Here is a 21,352-nt window from a genome sequence, read left to right as displayed (position 1 = left end):
AATCGCCCAAGCAAACCGGCAAGATCGTCAGAGAAAACACTCAGTTGGAGATGTGAGAGCCGTCATGTAAACACATATTCGACTAATGGTATTCCATGCACGTTAGTGAATAATCATTGAGTTTCGTTTAGCAAAGGAATCATAGTTCAGGCGAAATCGATTCTACCTTTTTATTCATCTATAGTACGGTTTCCGCTTCCGGTGAGATTCCGACTAAACATGGCTGCCGACGTTCTGTGGGAAGATAGAGATGTTCGATTTGACATCAATCCTAGGTACAGTCATGTCATTTATAGTTTTTTACGGGAGCTCAAAATAATGCCTAATCCTAGTTCTTTTCAATGATTCAACTGACTTTCAAAATTAGTCCTCAGGCTTGTTTTTGTTTGTTGAATGTTTTGGTAACTAACACAAACACAAAATTGTCAGTTAGGTGTACCAAGAAACAAGGAAAGATTTCCGCCCGTAACCCCCGTTTTATTATCATTCTATGCCTAAGATTTATAGCAAGAATATAGATGTTTTTATAGAAAGCCTATCCTAACCCTAAACCTAACATAATGCTGAATCTAAACCTAAACCCTAACACCTTGAAATAATCATAATCAGATTATTAGATTTAATGGGCAAACTAGACGAGTGTCTTTGATCAGTGTCGGACATATCATCGATATTACATTTGCAGGTGCCCATTTGCAATACAAAAAGGTTGTGGACCTCTTCTGGGGTATGTTCAGAATGATAGTATCTTACATGAATGAACCAGTGACGTGAAATATGTTGGTTTTCTGGGCCACACAAAATTAAGCAATTGTATTTTGATCACAAGGGAAAATGACAAGTGAGAAGTAATTATTTGTAATTTTATTCGTGAACCGAGCTTTATAGTTTCAAGCCGTCATGCAAGTTTAAGAGCATCCAGTAGCACAAGCTGATATAGGTGAAATGTAGAATGCAGTGTTCCCATATTTGTAAATTGTGAATGTCATGATGGTAAAGCCCTATATATACATATATCTCTCTTATGTGTATTGAGGGGCGGTGGGGTAGCCTAATGGTTAAAGCGTTGGCTCGTCACGCCGAAGACCCGGGTTTTAATCCCCACATGGGTACAATGTGTGAAGCCCATTTCTAGTGTCCCCCACCGTGGTGTTGCTGGAATATTGCTAAAAGTGGCGTAAAACCAAACTCAGTCAGTCAGTATGTGTATTGAAACATTGCTGATACATCATTATAGTTAGTTTTTGTCTCTGTGCTAATCACATTGCTAAGTGATGTCCCCTGTTCTCCTTCCAGTCAAATGCGAATGAGACCAGGAGAGAAACTTATCGACAGACTTGATGCAGTGGAAGACACAAAAGGAAACAATGGCGAGAGGGGTCAGTGTTGATTTCAGATATTTCATTCTGCATGTTATGGGAAATAGAAATAGAAGCTTGTCGGATTACCCCTGTGGTACTAGTAGTTTTCAGAGTAGGCTCCCAGTTTGTTTTGTTTCTTGAAACATTCCAGGAGTGCTCGCATTATATTTAAAGGACCCATAAAGATCTATGTTAGAATTGATTTTCAGCAACTCGTGCTGGTTGTAGGAGGTGGCTAATGGGATCAGGTGGCCAGACTTGCTGACTTGGGTGACAAATGTCATCATACCCCAATTACATTGATCGTTGCTTATAATGTGAGTCAGTGGATAGTCTGCTCCAGACTCGTTATTTACAGATTGTCGTTATGTAGCTGGAATATCGCTGAGTGAAACATTAAACAGCAAACAAATAATCATATTTAAAGCCAGTCTGTCTCTGATACGAAACAGAGGATGATAGACTAAAATTGAAATCATCATATATATATCCAACCCCGAAGAAGATTATTTACTATTTGCATGCTTCTTATGTTATTATCAGTGGGATTCTGACAAAAGAGACAGGGAGTAGAGTCACAATGACCTTAATGTCGATGCAGTCAGTGTAAGGGTGTTGCCAGCCATCATATCAGTCACATGCATACTTCCTTCTTTTTTACAAGTACACTGTTAGTACCTTGTCTTTGACCTGGCTGGTTATGTGTCAAATGATTAAGATTATTTTATTTTTTTCATTTAAGTCTTTCATTTCCCATTTCGAAGATAAAGATTATTGTTCATGCTATCAGCCTTTGGTTTGCCTTGGTCTGACCGATTCCGTACAATCTGACATGCTGGTACTGAATAGCTGTCACTGTAGTGTGAGTGATATATTCAATATTCCAGCAATATCATGGCAGGGCACACCAGAAATAAGCTTCACACATTGTACCCATGTGTGGAATCGAACCTGTGTCTTCGGCGTGACGAGCTTACGCTTTACCCACTAAGCTACCCTACCGCCCCTGACTGTAGTATGAAACAACATTCATTCACTTTATATTATATTTGGGATTATAAGTTTTCAGTAAAGCACAGAGCTTAAATCCCATCCAGGATAAGAAGACACACTCATTCAAAATAAGCGATCTAACAAGATTGTTTGCTGGCGATTGGTACCTTACTCTTTTTTATTTGAATGAAATCAGAGAAGAAAGACATTATATATGGCTGTTTTATGGCTTCACATTGTGTGATACAACAGTGCACTCAGTCAAACACTTTGAAATGTTTTCAATTAAATCCTGTTTCTATTCAGGTCGACTGCTGGTTTCCAACTTGCGTATTATCTGGCATTCCATGTCTGTCCCAAGAGTCAACCTATGTAAGTAGCAACACTTTTACAAGTCACTCACAGTTGGTCACAGAGAGTAATCATGTGGGGTGGCCATATTTCTACCTTCTATGGTGTTATATTCCAATTGCATGGATCAATAATCTGGTTCAGCATCTATAATTGACAGACTATGGTCATGTAGCTGGACTATTGCTGAGTCCTGCATTAAAGATGTTAAAGAAATAGCATATTCATTTCAAATATACATATTTGTTTTAACACCAGACATTTAATGGTCATTTTTAATGACTAATATTTTTCTGTTTTAGCAATTGGTTTCAACTGTGTCATCAACATATCATCCAAACAAGCACAATCTGTAAGTTGCAGTCATGTTTTACACACTTTTATGTCGATAAATATCTTATATAAATAATAGGGCTAGATAATGCCCTGATTCTCATATTGTGATATATTGCAATACTTTAACAGATATTGCAATACATATTGTGATGTACTGACTTGAAGGTTTCTGCCCAAGTGTGTACATCATAAATACATAATAGCTCCCTGTGTGCGACATCATTTTCTAAGTTGCTGTTGGACCATTCTTTCAGGCTCCCCGTCCCCATTGTGTATGTCTGTATGCCAGTGGTTTACAGATAAATGAAATGATATAGAGCCTTAATGTGGAATGTTTAATTGAACGTTACAACAAGTTTTGCGAACATAATGATGAAGGTAATAGCATAACATGATTTTCATGGTCAGTGTTGTTTGCTTCAACAGAATGCACCTCAATGCAGTATGTAATTATTGTTACTGTATGTCAGTGATTCATTCAGATTCAACTCCAATATAAACATGTGTTAACATGAACTATTGCAAACTGAAACAAACATACGAAGGGTATCTGTCATTTTGTTGCTGTGGAAATCAAGGGCAGATAATTCAAAGGGAGCTAACTCTGAACAACCGAATATGTTGAAGAATTATAAGAACCTTGATTGTGTTGATGATAATATTCTTCTGCAATAACATTCTGTTTTCCAGTATTTATTAATTAGCTTGACAGTGAGTGAGTCCCTGTGTCTGTTTGAAATATAGTAAACTATCTGACTTACTCTATACAGGCCCCTGTGGTTTATCTTGCTCTACAAAACTTAGGACTTGAGAAGACTCCACAATTACTATGTTGTAGGGTCCTTACAGTTAAAAGGAAGTTGAACAGGCTCTAAAGTACTGTCGGAAATTTGAAAAAAACTGTTTTTAGGCTGTTACTCTGTATCCCTAAAATTTACACAGTTGCAAATAGCATATGTCGAAATAACCCACTTCAGCCTAACTGGGCGTTCAGTGGGATGCGTAATACGATATCCAGAAAAGCATCGTAAAATCGAGCAAGACTTAGAAAAAATACGAATAGCTGCTGAAAACAATAGATCAGTCTATAGATGGCAATTAGGTCGCTCAGCCAGGTATGACGATGGACCGTCGACTCACCTGGCATGAAATGCACGTGCTGCCTGCAGGCACAAGGGGTCATCTCAAAGATATTTTTTGCTTTTTCATGTGTGTTGACTATGTCTCATCTACTGATTAACATCTTTTGTGTCTTTCTTTCATAAAGTTTATGTTGAGATATGTAAAAGAATATGATACCCGAAAACCATAGAAACGCATCGTAGTATATAGGTGGCATGCCCACCCGAAGATCGACAGGACTGGATATTATTTGTAAATTGTTATGACGTGCCGTGTACCTCCCCAGTATAATTGCCCTAAAGGATTATCTTATCTTAGCTGATATCTCTATCCCCCAGCCCGATCCCAGGTTTTGCTTTTGAGGCGACCCCTCCTATCTGTTTCTTTTTATAGTGACAGTGAGACTCCATGGTAGCTACATCCTTAATAGTTTCAGCATAAAAGTTATTATTTTTTACGTCAGCTATCGTTTATAATGAATCTACGTCTAATTTCAAATTGGGCATTTAAAAAGTGTCCTTTGTAATACAATATCGTTGCACACTAATTTGCATAAAGCCATGGTCTGTTCCAAATAAGTCCTTTTCGACTTAGAAAAAAACCGCATTGCTCATTTTGTGCACTTATTTCCCTTCAGTAAAGTCATTTTTCTCTGTTTCCTATGTCTCTACCACTGAGACTGTGGTTGGGCCGAATTTAGTTTAACAGATATTTCACACTTTCACATATCAACTACATAAATTGTAGAGATAAATGAGAAAATACAGTTTTTGTCTATTTCCGACAGTACTATAGCGACTATTTGAGACCTGAGATAGTTTTGAAAGACTCGGGTAGTAGGATAACAGATGATTGGATCCAATGGAACATACACTCTATAGCAGACGAATACAATGTTGACTTCAGTTTTAAGTTGGAGAAAGTTCTCAATCCATCGAGCCTAATGGGCCAAACTAATCGACCGATTTTGGACTTTCTCTTACATGGAATATGAGGGTCCTGTAAAGTGATAAGTAGTGTAGAGCACTGTACAGAACGATGTAATGATTACATTCAACACAGGTACTTTATGCTGTTAAGAATTTGGTACAGTGAAATATATTGTGCATCCCTCAAGATACAATATACTTTTCTACTGCATACTGAATCCACATATTTGTATTCTGTAAAGCCATCTACCTATATGACAGCCATCACTTCTACAGTAATGTTGTTAATTAAACATATAAATGTCGTTTTCTGATTGGCTTTGCGCTCTTCCATTATTTTCAATGTACCCCGCTTTCAAGTGAGTAACTTTTTCTATGTTACCTGCTGTGAATTCCGAAAGTGGGAATTCAATTGGTACTTCGTGTTAGTAAAATTTCTTTATGTTGAATAATTGTGTCAGGTATGATGTACGGAAATTACAGATGTTTTGCAAATGCAAATCGATGGAAGGGAGATAACTCTAAGTTTGTTTTTTCTTGTTGTCTGCTAGATTCCATGTCATCTGAAAATCTAGTATTGGCTAATTGCCTAACTCTGGTACTCTTTATTATGATCCGATACCCGTGCTTCAAACAGTTCAAAATTAACATTATCGGTAAGATAAATATGTTGTTCACTGGTCCATCGGGGCCCATGGGGTGATGTACCCAAGCTTTAAAGAAGTTTCAGAGTGAAGTAAACAATTATAGGTCAACCTTTGAAACTTTTGGCTCAGGTATCAGAAATATACGGTCAGTAGGAATACTTCTCAGATTTAGCCGAGGTACGTCTTTTAGTTTTTCTCTATATGCTCAAGGCTCATGCAAGACACCATCTCAAATACTGTTTTGCAGGTTGAATGAGACTCTCTGTTATATTTTGCTCTGCAATGTTCTCTCAGCCTGGAACAAATACAAGTTGTGTGACATAAGGTCAGTTTTCCTGATTTCGTCCTTTCATTTCAGAAACTTAGGGGCACAACCGAGGCATTATTTGTCTTAACAAAAGCTGGTGCAACAAGATTTGAATTCATTTTTACAAACTTGGTAAGTTTGATTTTTGTTACGTCTTTTATTCATGATGTCAAGATGTCATACTAGTTGGTCATAATAATTGTATGTATCGTACACGATAGCTTTAGAGCTTTGGTAGCTTTAGATGTGTTTTTGTCCCGATTTGACAACATATTCCACTAATCCCAAGAAACAGCATAAGAAAAGTAAACCAAAATGCATTCTTTTAGTAAATATTTTACTCAATACTGCATGGATGAAAGTTAGCTAGTATATCCCTAAGTCATACTTATCTATCATTGAGACTTACCTTGTGGGCCTGTGAAGACCCGGGTTAGAATTGATCTTCAGTAACCCATGCTTGTCGTGAGTGGCGACTAACGGGATCGGGTGGTCAGCCTCACTGACTTGGTTGACACATGTCATCGTATCCCAATTGCATAGATTGATGCTCATGCTGTTGATCACTGGATTGTCTGGTCCACACTCAATTATTTACAGACTGCCAACATATAGCTCGAATATTGCTGAGTGCTCGAAAACTAAACTCACTCACTCACTCACTTACCTTGTGATGTGCACAATGCAAAATATTTTGTTAACTTGTGACAAACAAGAAACAAATATGTATGATGATTGTTCTTTGTGTTTTTATGACGGCAAATTGAGGAAAGAAAAGACATTCTAGTTTTATCTGTGATATATATATTTGTTTGATTGTGTGCAAGATACAGGAGGCATTTGGCTGTTTGAATTATCATCAATATTCACTGGCTTCCCTCCATGCCGATACTTGGCGTTTCAGTTAAAAGCAGCAGCTACACTGCAAATAGCCTGAATGTGTTCACACGATAAAGTATTGACAGTTCTCACTAGGGGTGGGTATTGCAGAAAATTTTCATATTGCGATATATTGCGATGCAAAAGCATATATTGCGATATGTATTGTAATATATTGCAAGAAGTTAATGCTTGATTTATAAAGCAAAAACACAACAAAATCACTATGTTTGATTAAGCTTTAATAAAGACTTTTAATTTACTTTATCATGGCATATTTTACATACCATGACACTTTTATTAATAGTTCCATCTACCGTGAACTTTTCAACCCAAAATGCTGCCATACTGAAACCTTTGCCCTAGTATTTGGCACCACAATAGATTGTTCGTTGTTGGGGGTCGCCATTTTACAACAAACGCATGTTTTTCATGTGAAAAACGAAAATATCCGAAGATTTCTGAGTGTTACTACTGTTACGAGGTTTTCCGAATGGATGTCAAAATATCGGTTTTCGATCAACGTATCGCAATACGTATCGTTTTCATGTCTGAACCGGTATATACCGGTAAACCGGTTATATTGTGCAGCCCTAGTTCTCACCCTTACAGGAGTGATATGGTAGTTTGTGGTTAAAGTGTTCGCTCTGAGTTTGATTCCCCTAGATGGGTCGTGTTTATTTGCTGGGGGACTCGAGTCCATTTTACAAGGACTCGGGTTTAGCTGGAGGACCATTTTCAAGGACTTCGAGGGACTCAAAAGGGAGATAACTCGAATTATTGACGTTGACGGACTGTCTGCCATGTGCTAAGCATGAGCGGCCGTTAACGTCTAATATTAAGAAAAAGATATAACTTTATTATCCCGGAGGAAATTCTCATACATCCAAACTGTCTCAAAATAAATATATACACAGTTCACAAAAATATACACAATAATTACATGCTCAAAACGAATGCTATTTACAAATAAAACTGACATGATATAATTCAATTAACCACATAGGTAAAGAGGCTGAATAATTCTAGTTCTAATCACATGATGGTGATTCAAAATATTTGTTGCATTCACTTAATACTTGATGGTATGAAAGACTGTCGAGCTCTGTTTTGAGGGAAGGTAATCGACAGCAGCGCCCAGAAGGAAGTAGTTCAAAATGGTGAGATCAAATATGTCAACTATCAAATCTAATTTTAGCTGTCTTTTGACTATACTCAAATACACTCCAGAAATTTTGCAAGCAGTATTAACAATTTTGAAAAGTCTGTTTTGTTAAGATGAGACAGATCCCCATACCAACATAGAAAATTGTAGGTCAACACACTTTGAATAAAGGTTTGATAAAAACTGTCATTATTACGGTTTTGTCAATGCCTTGACGATAATAATGTTCAGAATCAGAAATTAGGCCAGTAACAGTGGCGTCATCTGCAAATTTTACAGTAAACAAGTCATATATTGACAAGTAACAGTCATTGGTATACAAAACGAAGAGTACGGATGAAGGAACACAGCCATGTGGATCTCCAGTAGAGGTTGAGAGAAAAGAAGATTGATAGCCATTGACACTGACATACTGAGTTCTATGTACCCTGAATTCTTTAACCCATCTGATAATGTTTTTATTAACACCTAGATTAAATAGTTTACTCCTCACAAGGTGTGGCTGTATGGTATTAGTTGTTACAAGTCTGCAGATGAGAGTAAATATTATACATCGATTGAGATTTCACTTCTTAAAATGATTAGGTAACTATCTTGACAATTGATCGCTTGCTTGAAAGGTATGAATTTCGAAAGTACTGGTCCGAAATGAAGTCTCACTCCTCGAAAGTTACTTGCGAGTCCAAAAATGGACTCGCTGAAGCCCTAGCCAGACAGTCGGACTGGTAACTTTAAAAAATTACCATTCTGAATACAAACTTGCCTGTCTGGTGACTACCAACTCGCGCAATCTCCATTCACTGTTTGTAGGCATCACAATGAACTACATAGCACTAACAGGCAATGCACCGAGTTTTGGTAAACTGAAAGCACATGATTGTGATTGGTTATCGTAACATGAACTGTCCAATCGTAAGTAGTTTAACATAATCATCATAATACGTTAAACACCTCAAACTGACGACAAGAGAACCTGTCTGATATTATGGAATATTTACTGTTAGGGGTAAAAATATCTACCAGACCACCAAACAGGCTCCTTTTTAAATTTGACCGTCTGAGATGAAAACAGACCGTTCCGGACGGTCGGGCAAGTGGGAATTTTAAACACTGTATAAACTATCTAAAAGATTCCTATAGTTTGGCATGAAATGCACGTGGACCCGGTTTTTTGTAAATATCTCTTCATCCAATGACCCAATCGATCTCAAACTGTGCAAGTGGATGTTTTGTCAGACAACCTAATCACATTGTAAATCACTGATTTTATGCATTTGTATTAAAGAATCTGTCTATGTAACTGTCAACAAAATAAACAGCAGAACGCAGACAGCTTGCAGGGGGAGGGAGCCAATGACCTGTAACAGCGGCAGTGTTGGGTCATAAAGGTCACCGTTCGTCAATGTAGGTCAGTTATGCACGTGACAGGTATGAAGAGGTGTCACAGATCGTGAATAGGGTATTAAGGTGGGTGCCAACTGTAAACCATCATACGGCGTTTGTTTCTCTGGGTTGTTCAACATTAACCACAAAACCCATTAGTGAGAATTATTCTGTAGGTTAAAATCTTTAAATTTGTAATGTTAATGTCATATTTTGTTTATGCAGTACCTAAGTGGAAATGCATTTAAAGAACACAGAAAGTATATTTACACTAAATCATTAATCGGACCACCTATGGTTAGAACTCAACAACTGTTAAAGCCCCGTATCCTCGGACACAAGCACACACAATCATGCACACTCATTGAAGAAAAGATAGAATGAAGACAAAAGTGTTATGTTTTGATGTCGTTCACATTCCAAATTAAGCAATGCATTTCTAATAGCTTTAAGCATATAGTTAGTTAATATTTATATTTTCATGATAATTTTATGTGAAATGAGTGTTTCTTGTTACACTATAAGTCAATGGAATTAGTCAGTGTTGTCATTGTTAAAAGAAGTTATATTTCTTTGAGCATATCTGGCTGGATACTATTATTATCTGTAAATATAATAACAGAATTAAACTTCATCAAGTTCACTCCATTCTTCCACAGAGGAGTCATCAGTGTCCAGACGAATGACAACTGGATTAACTGTTTGCTCCTTCAAGCCATCTTTGAGCCAGTACTCTTTCTCCACCTTCTTGACATGTTCAACACATGCATGCCAGCGTGCAATGTCAGTGTCACATATAGCAGTGTTGACAATGTGCTTGACATCATTCAACTTGAATGATTGATTTTTCGGGCCACTGTACTTTTAAGGTCTCCCAGATAAGTTCGATTGGGTTGAGATCACAGTGGTAATGGTGGTAATCTCAAGACCTTATGGCCATGTTGGCATGTAGCATGTTGTCAATGTTATATGTGGGTGGAGGTTTGTTAGGTTTAATCAAAGAGTACAACTGTGGTTTAGTGGCCTTAATTGAAAATTGTATATTGTTATTTGTTAGCCATTGCTGCATATCTGACTTCTTTGTATTGGAAGTTGGGCACCTATTGTTTGTATCTCCGAACACTGTGATAGGGGAGCATTGTCCATGACAACAAGACTTTTGTAAGGCAGAGCTGGCAACAATTGTTCCTCAACATACTGTGTGAAAACCGTTGAGTTCATTTCTGTATGATAGTCCCTACCATCTTTGCTCTTTGACCGAAATACCAGATCACATCCAGGTAGGAATCCACGGTGGGAACCAGCATGAAGAACGATTAAACGTTCACCTTTGCCTGTTGGTATTTTCCTACCATCACTGGGATCAGTGGGTAGCCACTGTCTGGCAACAGTATGGTTTGCATTGACCCAGGTCTCATCCAGATATATGGGTTCGAACCCATCCTCTCTTGCCTGCTTAATTTCTCTCAGATAGTTACACCTTATTTTCACAATATCAGATCTCTCACACATTACAAGTTTCTGGTTTGCTACCTTCTTGTACTTGTATCCAAATTTGAGCAGTAGTTTGCTTAGCATAAACCTAGAAACATTAATGTCGTGATCCTCTGCAAGGACGTGTTTTAACTTTCTTGTGGACAGGTGTTCATTTCTAGCAAATAGCCAGCGAATGACATCTCTGATGACCCTGATGTCAAAAGAATCTAACTTTGGATGCCTACCTTTTTGTACAGGGTTTTGTTTATTGGTTGTTGGTTTATTTTTCACAATTTTTTGCACGATGTTCTTTTTCATGCCAAGAGCAAAAGTTGTATGTTTCATGTAATCCCACACCTTATAAATAGGTTTGCTACGTTTGCTCTCTTTTTAAAAAAAATTCAACACATTTCTAATTAAACGTTTAGCATCATCTGAATAAGCTTTCATGATGACAGCTAGAAGTAGTCAATGTGAATGATCCAAACGGTCTATCACTGTGTGCAGTGCACAGGTAACTATCATGAACTGCACGTGCATTTACCTTTATGACCCAACACTGCCGCTGTTACAGGTCATTGGCTCCCTCCCTCTGCGAGCAGTCTGCGTTCTGCTGTTTATTTTGTTGACAATTACATAGACAGATTCTTTAATACAAATGCATAAAATCAGTGATTTACAATGTGATTAGGTTGTCTGACAAAACATCCACTTGCACAGTTTGAGATCGATTGGGTCATTGGATGAAGAGATATTTACAAAAAAACGGGTCCACATGCATTTCATGCCAAACTATAGTGCAGCATACAGACAGATGAAGTCAAGACATGACAGAGCTACCACCCTTTCTCCTCAGTAGCTCAGTGGGAAAACAGTGGGTTACAATGCCAGCCATGATATGTTGATTTATAGGTTGATTTATAGTTTGATTTGCATCGTGAAATTTGCGTGTGAAGACAATTGTGACTTTTAACCAGTCAGAGTCAAATTAGATGCACTTCACAAGGCTGTTGAAACAATGCAACTGTAAAAGAACCACAGGTCTTACAATTCAAATATATAACCTCTGAGCAGATTTCACTTGAAAGCAAGAGCTCTAACAAGGGTCCTTTGAGACAGCAAGATATCTACTGTAAGGAGAAGTGGCAGTTGGGTTATCTTGTTTCTTTAGGTTCAGTTTATCTTCCCCACCTATGGGGCAGTGGGGTAGCCTAGTGGTTGAAGTGTCTGCTCATCACATAGAAGACCCGGGTTCGATTCCCCACATTCGTACAGTGTGAAGCCCATTTCTGTGGTTCCCCATCGTGATATTGCAGGAATATTGCTAAAAGTGGCGTAAAACTAAACTCACTCACATCACCTATGTGTATTGTTTGAAACTGTTGAGAAGGTCAAGAGTGTTATTCTGATGATTTGTTGTTTCAGATTCCAGGATCTCCACGGCTCTTTACCTCAATCATAGCAGTTCACAGGTAGGTTTAGACACGTGAGATCATCCTCACTTAACCACAAACTATATTGGCGTTCTTCAGAGGTACAGATAAGTTGCGTATCTTCGTAAATTACGCAAATATTTATGTGAAAACCCTGTTCCTATTACGTCTATTGCGTAAAGTACGCTCAAATTGTTGTAAATACTCGTTAAGTTTGATCTTACATGCATACACACAAAAATGTCAAATGTTAGCTTGCGTACCGGTGAATAGGTAAAATAACTGACGTATATTGAAAGGTTCTATTTCAACACATGAACTTACAGATTATATTACAGATCAAAATGTAAATGACAAACACATAAACCAACATTTACAATTAATGGAAAATGGCAAAATACCCAATTTAGTTTGAGTGTGGTGAGTACAATTTATTTGGTTACTCAAAGGAAACTTAGGATACCCAATTGAGATGAACACAAGCGAGTACATAACTCAATGACCTAAAAGTTATCTGTAGCTCTGGTTCTATCGGAGAAATACCCTGCAACCATATCTCAACATGGGTTGAACTCATAGTTTCCTCTGTAGATGTTACCTTGTGGAAGTACTCCTAAATATATGTTTCTTTATAAATTTGTACATCACATCGGCAATATTTCGGCCATATTGTGATGACAAAAAGTCATATGCTGAGAATAAATATATTAATACTTTCTAAAATGCTGTCATCAAATGACAGTTATAACTACTAGATTATAACAGATTACTTAAAACTAGTATGAGATCCGTGAAAAATACTACATCAGTCAAGAACACAATATATAATGTGGTGGTGTGTAGTCCTGTGCGTTGAGCTCAGGTAAAAATCAGTTGAAGATAACAAGCGTTGGGCACATAGAGTCCTTGAATGGGTGACCATCTGTGACATCTTGACTCCTGAGAGTTTCTGGACTTCAGTCCTGCCCCACAAAGAAGCACATGTGATACATGTGGTCTCACCTTAGGAAAGTGAGTTTGTTCAAAATTGTCTCTGTTCACCCAGCAGGAAATGGGTACCCGGTGAGATAAGTTGTGAGACTATTAACCTTGTTCCGCCTAAACGGTAGCTTGGGTTATCTGTGGTAATAATGATCAGATTGTGCGCTTTGAGCAGGATATCCAGCCTGGAAAAGGCGCGTTATAAATATTCTCATTATTATTATTATAAAATCAGGCTATAGATCGCCAGCAACTGAAGGTAGATCACCATACAAGGGACCATGGGGACTTACAGTACTTTTGCTACCTGCATTGATTTTAGCTTGATTTACACCATCCCTTCAGATGTTAGCCATTGGAGATAAATCTGGCCATAAGTTAAAATAATATATATCCTACAATTAAATAATGTGTTAGATGTATATTTACTTTGAATGTTTTGGGACTTACATACTCTCAATATGGAATTGAGCAACTGTTGTATTGTATTTGGTATCAAATGTTATTCTCTATCAGTGGATACAAAAGTAATGTGAGTAACTAATGCTAACTAACTAAACTTGTCAGGAGTATACTGTAAATCACAATTTTTTTGTAAGCATGATATTTTTGCGAAAATTGCGAATGACTTGAGCTTGCAAAAATATCATGACACAATTTGCTAGTCAAATGCAATAAGCAATTGTTATGTCTGTATTATTCACCAGTTCATATAATCAACAACAGATCTAGACAATACATTAATTAAGCAATGACAACAATTTGGGGGAAGACAGGGGGAGTACATTATAGTACTCACATGTTACATGTGAAACTAGGGATGTGGCAATGTTTCCTACTAACATGGCTGACCGGGGACATCACCATGTTGTTTCATCTGTTACAAGCACTGTATCTTGCAGAACTCGGTGTTATATTTATAACATACAGGTAAATGATGCACGCACGCACGCACGCACGCACCAACGCAACCGCATACGCGCACGCGCGCGCGCCGCATTGCGACGCGCCGCGCCGCCTCGCATGCACGCATACGCCGCATGCGACGCCATACGCGCGCGCGCGCCGCGCCGCATAGTTTTTACGCCGCACGCTCGCACGCACGCACGCACGCACGCATGCACGCAAAATAATAAAAAATATCGTATCGTGATTCATGGCCTGATTGTACCCCAGGGCATATGAAACATCAAAACTGTACCGTGACCTGAAGCTGCGAGGGGCCCTGATACAAGAGAAGCACCTGCGCCTCCTTCCCCAGGAACAGATCTACAACCAGGTCAATGGAGTGTGGAACTTGTCCAGTGATCAGGTACAGTGCTGTGTCTAAGTAAAACACTTTTCCTTTCTCGTTTTTTGTTTCTATTCAGCTTCGTAGACAAAACCAACAACTTTTTGTTAAACATCTTTCACTTTCAGAAAAGACAGCATGTGTTTATATCGGTTTTGTTCATTTTGTTTGTTTTACTCTTTTGTAATATTACTAATAAAATGCACAAGAACCCCTGAAACTATTATAAACAATCTGTCTGTACTTAACAGGGGAACTTAGGAACATTCTACATCACAAACGTGAGACTTGTCTGGCATGCCAACGTGAATGAGTCGTTTAATGTCAGCATACCATACCTGCAGATGGTAAGTCATATATTGTCAGTGCTGATGGTAAATCATTTAATGTCAGAATACTTTTTCTTTATTCTGTTTGTTTGCTATTTATCAGTTTTGTAAGCAATTTGTTTAAAATAAGATGGGAGTTCTCACTGTTGCTAAACAAAAATCTGTGAAAACCCAGCTTACCAGATCATGAAAGTGATAGTCAGAATATATTTCTAATAATAGATCCTCAAAGACAAAACAGGTACAGTTACTGTCTGTATGACTGGATCCATCAAAATCATCTTCTATCTCTCACTTCAATCAAATAAACTTTTGGCAAAGAAGCTGATTGGAAGTACTGCACACAATCTCGGCATTCAATGAGATATACCAGGGTCCCAATCCACAAAGCGTTCATACGTTAAGACCTGGTTTATCATAGGCTTACGAATGTTGTAGCGCTTTGAACGCTGTGTGGATCGGGACCCAGAACTTTCTTTTGTTCAGTTATCAAATTTTGAATCAATATTTTATGAAACTGAATGGAAGTTGCCACATGGATACTGGAACCATAAAGCTTGAGACACCTGCTTTCTGATTGGCACATCTCAACTTCTTGTTAGTCGTTTAATTGGTCAGTGTTGCTAAAGGTCAATCTGAGGTGAACTTTAATAGGATGACATCAGATCTCTGTTTAGTGGTAACGAGAACTGCGACTATTTTTAATGAGATTGTTTTGTAAGAAGCTGCGAAGTAATTTCAGATTTGAAGAGAAAAAGAAAGAACAGGATACTGAGAAAACTTGGATGAAGTCGCTACTTTGATATCAGAGATTAATCATATAATCACTTCTGTGCATGTGTTAATTCAAACCTATTTTTAAAATAATTTTGTTCAATGTTTAAATTAAAAAAAAGTGATGAAAGTATTGTAAAGAATGTATTTTCTATATACTCACCGACTGTTGTTCACGATCTCTTTCTTCAGAAAACTGTGAAAATCCGGGATTCCAAGTTTGGACTAGCTCTTGTTGTAGAGACCTCCACCATGGTAGGTGCTTCCTTCACGTTTGGCCTTGTGTGATAATGTGGATATTGGAACCCATACGTATAACCTGCATTGCCACATTTTGTCCCTGGACTGAAATTTTGTTTAGATCTTAATCTGGTTGCTGCAAACCTGTAAAGATCTGGGTTAGAATTGGTCTTCAGCAACCGATGCTTGTCATAGACGGCGACTAACAGGATCGGGTGTCAGGCTCGCTGACATGGTTGGCACATGTCATCGTATCCCAATTGTGTAGATCATGGCTCATGATGTCATTGTCAATGTTATATTGCTGGAATGGTGCTATAAGTGGCGTATAACCTAACTCACTCACTCACTAATCATGGAATGTAAGCCCAGATTGTCCCAGTAGTGTTTTCAGGATCGTGTTTATGTTCTTGAGTTTCAAAGTGACAACTTGAATCATGTGAAGCCCTTCAGGCTTATCTCCCTTGTTTATCTGCCTGATAACTTGAATGACGACTTTAAACTCATTTCACTGTTGTTCTATGTTCTGCTGACAGAGTGGGGGCTACGTTCTGGGGTTCCGCATCGACCCTGTGGAGAAGCTCAAGGACACAGCCAAGGAGATACAGAACCTCCATCGTGTGTACAGCTCCTGTCCCATATTTGGTGTGGAGTTTGAGACAGATGCTAAGGTAGGAAGCAAACACTAGCGTCAATGTTCTGGGTTAGGCAAGATCCCAAGCCACTGTTGCTGGTTGTAGGAGGCAACCAGAAGGATCATCATTCAGGATCAGAAGGGAGGATCAGGGGGCAGGATAAGGGGACAGGATCGGGAGGCAGGATTAGGGGCAGAATGTGGGAGGGAGGTAGGATCAGGGACCAGATACAGGGTGCAGGAACAGAGGGACAGGATCAGGGGTAGGATCGGGGGGCAGAATCAAGGGGACAGAATTGGGAGGCAGGATTAGGGGCAAGATCAGGGGACAGGATTGAGAGGAAAGGATTGGGAGGCAGGATTAGGGGCAAGATCAGGGGACAGGATTGAGAGGACAGGATTGGGAGGCAGCAGTGGGGGCAGGATTAGGGGACAGGATCAGGAGACAGGATTGAGAGTCAGGGGCAGGATTGGGAGGCAGGATTAGGGGACAAGATCAGGGGGCAGGATCAGGGGCAGGATTTGGGGGCAGGACAAAGGGAAAGGTACAGGGGTAGGATCTTGGGGACAGGATCGGGAGTCAGGACAAGGGGAAAGGATCTTGGGGACAGGATCGGGGGCAAGATTGTGAGGCAGGAGTTGGGGCAAGATTGGGGGTCAGAAGATTGCCTGGTCGATTACATGTCATCATGACTTTGTGAATTGTGCTCATAATATCGGTCTCTGGATTGTTTGATCCTGACTTGTCTGGTCCTGATCGTGTAGCTGGAATTAGATGGGCCTTTAGTCTCTGACAATCAACATTTTAAACATGAGCATAGGTGATGACTCATTTGTTTTTGGTATATTGAGCTAATGACATGTAGGATATGAACTTATATTGTAAGTGGCATTTAAAGAATTACTACATATGATATTTTGCTGAAAACTTGCAGTAATTATTCCATGTAGGTCAGTGATGCCTGATCAGCAGTAATTTCCATCTGGCTCAATTTGTTTTGTTGTTGTTGTTGTTTAACGCTGCACTCAGCAATATTCCACCAATATGGTGTCGGTCTGTAAATAATATCGTGTCTGGACCAGACAGGCAAGTGAGAGAATCAATCTGAGCAAATGGAATATAATCATCTCAGGGAGTCTGACCTCCCGACAAGCATGGGTTGCTGAAGACCAATTCTAACCTGAATCTCCACGGGTCAGCTCATTGTGAAATAAATTCACATTTTCCTGTCAGAACGGAAACTAGAAAAGAATTTATTTGAAGATAAAACCCAAAGACAAGTTATTTATTTTGTTTTGAAGGGAACATTTTCTGCCTCCTCCTGTCAATGATTTCTTTATCAGTTGATGGGGCTGCAGTGGGGTAGCCTAGTGGTTAAAGCATTCTCTCATCACACCGGCAACCTGGATTCGATTTCCAACATGGGTACAATGTATGAAGCCCATTTCTGGTGTCCCCACCATGATATTGCTGGAATATTGCTAAAAGCAGCGTAAAAGTAAACTCACTAACTCATCAGTTGACAGTCTGTTTCTATGTGTTGTGGAGTAAGTGTGACTGTTTCAGCCCCAGACGATGGAGGAGCTGACTCTGGAGAGAGTCACAGATGACGTGGAGATCGAGAATGATGGAGGCACAGATGCATTTGCTGTAAGTAGTTATCACTGACGACCAAACATGGAGTGAAGTGTCACATCATGCTTTTCAAACATTACCGGCTCTGTCCAAATCTGAAAGTGCTCCGTCAGTTATCGATTTAGTCAGTGTTGGGGCATCTTAATTCTCTGTACCAGTGTGAAAAACAATGGGAGCAGCACATCTTATTTTGTAATACCCAAAACGATTGTAATTGGCCAGTTCCAAATGGAGAACAATAAGGGCGGTACTGCTTTGTCACAATGTTTGACACACTCTTATTTCAGTTGTTTCCAGACTACAACAATACCGGAAGTTATTTTGCAAAGCTTCATTTCTTTCCCTTCCAAAGTTGGTGAAATGTCACTTGTGCCTTGTCTACTACTTTGACAACAACGTTAATGTTTTAGAAAGCTTACATCTGATTGGCTCAAAATTCACTTAAGGTTCTTTTATCTTGACCACATGGAGGGGGTCATGTCAGATCTCGACAGAGTGTGTGTCAAAGTGTTGCATATGATTTTGATGAGCTTGAAACAATGCAGGCTTCACCAACCTAACCATACAGTATTTTTCAAAAACTGAGTTTAGGCCATATCAATTTTATTTCTTGTTTACGGATTTTTGTCCTCAGAAAACCTAAAGGCAGGTGAGGCTTTTATTTTTCTTCTTATTCTTGAAATGTTAGAGGATCCGTAAAACAAGAAATAAAATTGGTCTGGCCCTAGTTCAAAATTTACATTTTTTCTTCTCTATCAGATATCTGTCCTGGAGTCTAGCACAACCTGACCATACAGTATTTGCAAAAGAGATGAACTCTGCCATATTTTCGTGGTAAGAATTGATCTTCTCTATCAGAGACCTGTCTAACGACCTTGACCAACCCAATGTGTGTTTCAGGCCTACTTTGCTGATGGGGAGAAGGAGCGAGACCGTGATCCTGTATACTCCGAGGAACTTGGTCTGGCAGTGGAGAAACTCAGGGACGGTTTCACACTGTCTGGACTCTGGGAGGTGTTAGCATAATGGCCTGGTCTCTATCACCATAGCAACGGACTGGAATCTATTGTCATGCCGACTCAGGTCTCGATCTGTCACCTCAATGACTGTCTGGTTTTCTTAGAGGTGATAACATGAATGGCCTGTCGCTGTCACCATGGTAACTGTCTGATATCTACTATGATGATGTCTGTCTGGTCTGGTTACCATGGCGACTTGGGTGTCATTCTGTCACTGCTAAGGGTGTCAGGTTTCATTTACCATGAAAACTGTCCAGTCTCTTGGAGGTGATAGTGTGATGGCCTAGTCTCCATCACCATGGTAACTGTCTGATGTCTGTAATGATGAAGCCTGTCTGGTTTCTATTACCATGGCGACTATGAGGTGATAGCAAAATAACTGTCTCTAGGAGATGTCAAGACTTAACTGTTACCATAGTGACAAGGTTGTATCTTTTAAGAAGGGAAATAACCCTGACTTCATCCTAAGAAAATATTTGTCAGTGATGGCTGAATGGTCCTGTCCTATTTTCTGGTGACAGTGACACTTTAAGCGTGAGGTTCCTTAAATAAGGACTATATTAGAATGGAATTTGTTGTTGTTGATTTTTATTTCACTTTTTTTCAGGTTTACATACAGATTGACATATGTAAAAGTATACAGTTCAATACATACATGTAAGGCTGATAATACTTCAGTATAATTGTACAGAGTCAATAACATTATAAGTTGTTCACTGGTCTTGAGGGGGACATGGGCTGATTTACCCTCAATGTTTGTTTATGTTCCCTGAGCCCGAAGGGTGGGGGGACATAAAGAAACATGGGCCCAACCCAGGGACCAGTGAACAACGTATTTATCTTACCGAACACCTCAATGGTAATTTTGAACTGTTTGAAGCATAGGTATTGGATCATAGTATGGAGTACCAGACGACAAGAAAAACTAATTTAGAGTTATCTCCCTTTCTTTGATTTGCATTCGCAAAACATCGGTAATTTCCGTACATCATTCGTGATTCAGTGTTATTCGAGATAAAGAATTACAACTACGAAGTACCAAATGAGTTCGGCATTCCCAGCGGGGTACATAGAAAATGTTACTCGCTTGTAAGCGGGGTACATTGAAGATAATAGAAGAGCGCTCAGCCAATCAGAAAACAACATTTATGTGTGAGGCAAGATAATGTTACATGTACATAGAAATGATTTACCTACTCAGCGGTTCTAAATAGCATGTGTAAACTGGACCATGGTTTTAGGAAGTAGGGTTCCTGGTCAAGATTAATGTATGCATATTTTGTGGTATTATAATATTGTATGAAGAATAGAAATATCAAATTGACGTGAAATTGAGGTTCACCAAGTGTCTTACAGACAGAATGTATCATTAGGGACCGTTCATAATTTATGGCTAGGGGGGTGATGATGATTTTAAGGGGTGGGTGGGTGTGTCACCCATTTTGTTCTGGTGAGGTGGGGGATCTTAAATTTTGTACACATGTACTAGGGGGTGTCATCCATTTTGTATATAACATTATTAAAAAATTATGCTTAAAAAATATGGGAAGGGGAGTGGGGTAATTGATTTTGTACATGACATGCAGGGGGGGACACTTACTTTGTACATAAATTTTAGGGGGGTCACTCACATTGTACATGCTTCTCCATAAAAATCATCATCACCCCCTAGCCATAAATTATGAACGGTCCCTTAGTAATATAAGTAAATATATGTGTAACACTGAAATATTTGTTGTTCATCTTAAGACGTTTGTTACAGTATTTTGTATTTTACCAAAATGTGTTGTTACACATGTAATATGTTATATTCTGAACAACGTTAGAAACGCACCACCCATATAATACGAAATATCCCCGTGAGACTGAAATGTACCCATGGCATCTGAGCATTGTCGGTGCATTTTAGTGTGGTGAGTTTCTAATGTTGTTCAGTATGTTTGGGATTACACTTTCTCAGAACATGTGTTATATTTGACCACTTTCTACATTGCATGGTGTATTCATTCTCAGTACGTGTTATAAAGGAATATTTTTATAGAAATAAGGTTGACATTATGCTACAT

General features: G+C 38.9%; 1 protein-coding gene across 1 annotated transcript; it reads left to right on the top strand.

Moving 5' to 3' along the window:
- Positions 1 to 200: 200 nt before the first annotated feature.
- Positions 201 to 20,084, top strand: LOC124278092 (Bardet-Biedl syndrome 5 protein homolog). The gene is made up of 12 exons (XM_046713841.1): positions 201 to 275; positions 1,297 to 1,379; positions 2,661 to 2,726; positions 3,008 to 3,057; positions 6,098 to 6,178; positions 12,375 to 12,421; positions 14,540 to 14,675; positions 14,906 to 15,001; positions 15,950 to 16,012; positions 16,534 to 16,668; positions 18,199 to 18,282; positions 19,168 to 20,084. The coding sequence occupies exons 1-12, from the start codon at positions 220 to 222 to the stop codon at positions 19,291 to 19,293; spliced, it is 1,023 nt and encodes a 340-aa protein (XP_046569797.1). The 5' UTR covers positions 201 to 219; the 3' UTR covers positions 19,294 to 20,084.
- The last annotated feature ends 1,268 nt before the right edge of the window (positions 20,085 to 21,352 follow it).

The sequence above is a fragment of the Haliotis rubra genome, unplaced genomic scaffold, assembly GCF_003918875.1.
Source record: "Haliotis rubra isolate DU_JTF1 unplaced genomic scaffold, ASM391887v1 Scf2303, whole genome shotgun sequence".
NCBI lineage: Eukaryota > Metazoa > Mollusca > Gastropoda > Lepetellida > Haliotidae > Haliotis > Haliotis rubra.
The sequence above is the reverse complement of the archived record's forward strand: the minus strand, read 5'-3'. Positions and strand labels throughout refer to the sequence as shown.

What these genes read in the sequence shown, in the direction of transcription:
- LOC124278092 (XM_046713841.1), top strand. Translation starts at nt 220, where the DNA reads ATGGCTGCCGACGTTCTGTGGGAAGATAGAGATGTTCGATTTGACATC. An exon ending in CGATTTGACATCAATCCTAG is followed by an intron (nt 276 to 1,296) that starts GTACAGTCATGT and finishes TTCTCCTTCCAG; the next exon opens with TCAAATGCGAATGAGACCAG. An exon ending in TTGTAGAGACCTCCACCATG is followed by an intron (nt 16,013 to 16,533) that starts GTAGGTGCTTCC and finishes TTCTGCTGACAG; the next exon opens with AGTGGGGGCTACGTTCTGGG.